Genomic DNA, 2,500 nt, shown 5'->3' with positions numbered 1-2,500 from the left:
ACTGGGAAGCAACATTGGGACGCTCACCGAGTTTAAACAGTGAGTTGTCATGCACACACACACACATTATTGTATTTGTTTTCTTCTTGAGACCTCCGAAAAATGCCTACCTCTGCCCCTTTCACACACTTGTTATTTCATATGCTGACCAGAGGGGGAGCACTTTTAAAAGCGACACACAGTCAATTTGAAAAATGTGATAGATTTCACCACCAGGGAGCAAATGAGACATTCTCTATTGGATGCCATGGTTTTCCGTATTGGGACCATGATTTATGTCCTAGCTTGTTCACCGGTCCTCATATGGACGGTACTTTTCCTTGGTGATGTCTCAAGAAGGGTAGAAATACAAGAACACACACACACTCTTGTATTTGTCACCTTCTTGAGACCTCCGAAAAATGCCTACGTATTTAGGACCACCCTTACTAGATATATAAATATTTGTATTTACAACATTAATAATATGTACACACTATGCAAATATAAAAAAGGTAAGCTTCTAGTTCATTATAACCAGGAAAAAAAAAATCCTGACTTTGGAGCAATGTTCACGGACTCTAGTATTTGGCTCTCTATTAGATGCAATGCTTTTCCGTATTGGGACCATGATTTCAGTCCTAACTTGTTCACCGGTCCTCATATGGACGGTACTTTTCCTTGTTTATGTCTCAAGAAGGGCAGAAATACAAGAACACACACACAAACACACACACATTCTTGTATTTGTTATCTTCTTGAGACCTCCGAAAAATGCCTACCTTTGCCCCTTTCTAGATGTATAAAGATTTGTACTTACAACATCGATAATATATACATACTAAGCAAATATGAAAAAGGTTTGGTTTTTAATCATTATTTACTTCAAGTTATTACAATATGTCTCTATATACATATTTATTTTTTGCAAAAAAAAATTTGGCCAAAGGGGTGCATTTCAATTTCTGACACACACTTGTTGTTTCATATGTTGACCAGAGGGGGAGCACTTTTAAAAGCGACACACAGTCAATTTGAAAAATGTGATAGATTTCACCACCAGGGAGCAAATGAGACATTCTCTATTGGATGCCATGGTTTTCCGTATTGGGACCATGATTTCGGTCCTAACTTGTTCACCGGTCCTCATATGGACGGTACTTTTCCTTGGTGATGTCTCAAGAAGGGTAGAAATACAAGAACACACACACACTCTTGTATTTGTCACCTTCTTGAGACCTCCGAAAAATGCCTATGTCTTTAAGACCACCCTTACTAGATATATAAATATTTGTATTTACAACATTAATAATACATACACACTATGCAAATATAAAAAAGGTAAGCTTTTAGATCATTGTAACCGACAACAACAACAAAATCCTGACTTTGGAGCAATGTTCACGGACTCTAGTATTTGGCTCTCTATTAGATGCAATGGTTTTCCGGATTGGGACCATGATTTCGGTCCTAACTTGTTCCCCGGTCCTCATATGGACGGTACTTTTCCTTGTTGATGTCTCAAGAAGGGCCAAAATACAAGAACACACACACAAACACACACACATTCTTGTATTTGTTTTCTTCTTGAGACCTCTGAAAAATGCCCACCTCTGCCCCTTTCTAGATGTATAAAGATTTGTATTTACAACATCAATAATATATACATACTAAGCAAATATGAAAAAAGTTTGTTTTTTAATCATTATTTACTTCACGTTATTTCAGTATGTCTCTATATACAGTACATATTTATTTTTTACAAATAAATTTTGGCCAAAGGGAGTGCATTTCAATTACTCACACACACTTGTTATTTCATATGTTGGCCAGAAGGGAAGCACTTTTAAGCACTCATTTTGTTAAAAGGGCATCCCTAGAAGCGTAGAGCTTATGGATAGGGACTCACAGTTAAAATATACATCAACATATAATATAGAAAATACAGTGCAATACAATTTGGTAAGAAAAAAAAATACATATGTACTTATGTATATATTATTTTCATCTTAAAGTGATCGAACGTGTGTGTGTGTGCAGGGCTGTGAGAGATCTCCGCTGGTTGGCCGAGGCCACCTACACGGGCGAGGCTCTGAACTTCGCTCTGGAGAACACCATCAAGCTCATGAGGCAGGAGAACCGAGTGGTTCTGGTTCTCACCGACGGCCGCTCGGATATTCTCAGGGATAAGGTTCCTCTCAACGTCCTCTGTGGTAAAAACATCCGGGTAAGCTGCGTGCACTGAAGAACACGCCCTCGTGATCGCCCGTGCCACGTCAAATCTAAGGACGTCATTTTTTTTGTGTTGCCCCAGGTGGGAGGTTTGGGCGTGAAGGACTACTCGGGTCGTCAGCCCAACCAGGAGCAGCTTGGAGATCTGGTGTGCAAAAGTGATCCCAAACCGGGATTCTCTTTTGTCCTGGACAACTTTGCCGAGTTGCTCGATGACTCCTTCCTGCAGAACCTCACATCTAGGATCTGTCAAGGTACCACACACACACACACACACACACACACACAC

At 39.8% G+C, this 2,500-nt stretch overlaps 1 protein-coding gene across 1 annotated transcript in view; it reads left to right on the top strand.

The window, feature by feature from the left end:
• col6a1 (collagen, type VI, alpha 1) overlaps positions 1 to 2,500 on the top strand; it is an 89,411-nt gene that overhangs the window by 80,115 nt on the left and 6,796 nt on the right. Inside the window, exons 31-33 of the mRNA XM_062070287.1 lie at positions 1 to 39; positions 2,020 to 2,206; positions 2,294 to 2,465. The exon at positions 1 to 39 is cut by the window's left edge and continues 68 nt beyond it. Coding sequence (XP_061926271.1) covers positions 1 to 39; positions 2,020 to 2,206; positions 2,294 to 2,465 — 398 coding nt within the window. The remainder of the gene's footprint in view (positions 40 to 2,019; positions 2,207 to 2,293; positions 2,466 to 2,500) is intronic.

This window comes from Entelurus aequoreus, linkage group LG14, assembly GCF_033978785.1.
Source record: "Entelurus aequoreus isolate RoL-2023_Sb linkage group LG14, RoL_Eaeq_v1.1, whole genome shotgun sequence".
Lineage (NCBI taxonomy): Eukaryota > Metazoa > Chordata > Actinopteri > Syngnathiformes > Syngnathidae > Entelurus > Entelurus aequoreus.
This window is presented reverse-complemented; position numbering and strand designations above follow the sequence as displayed.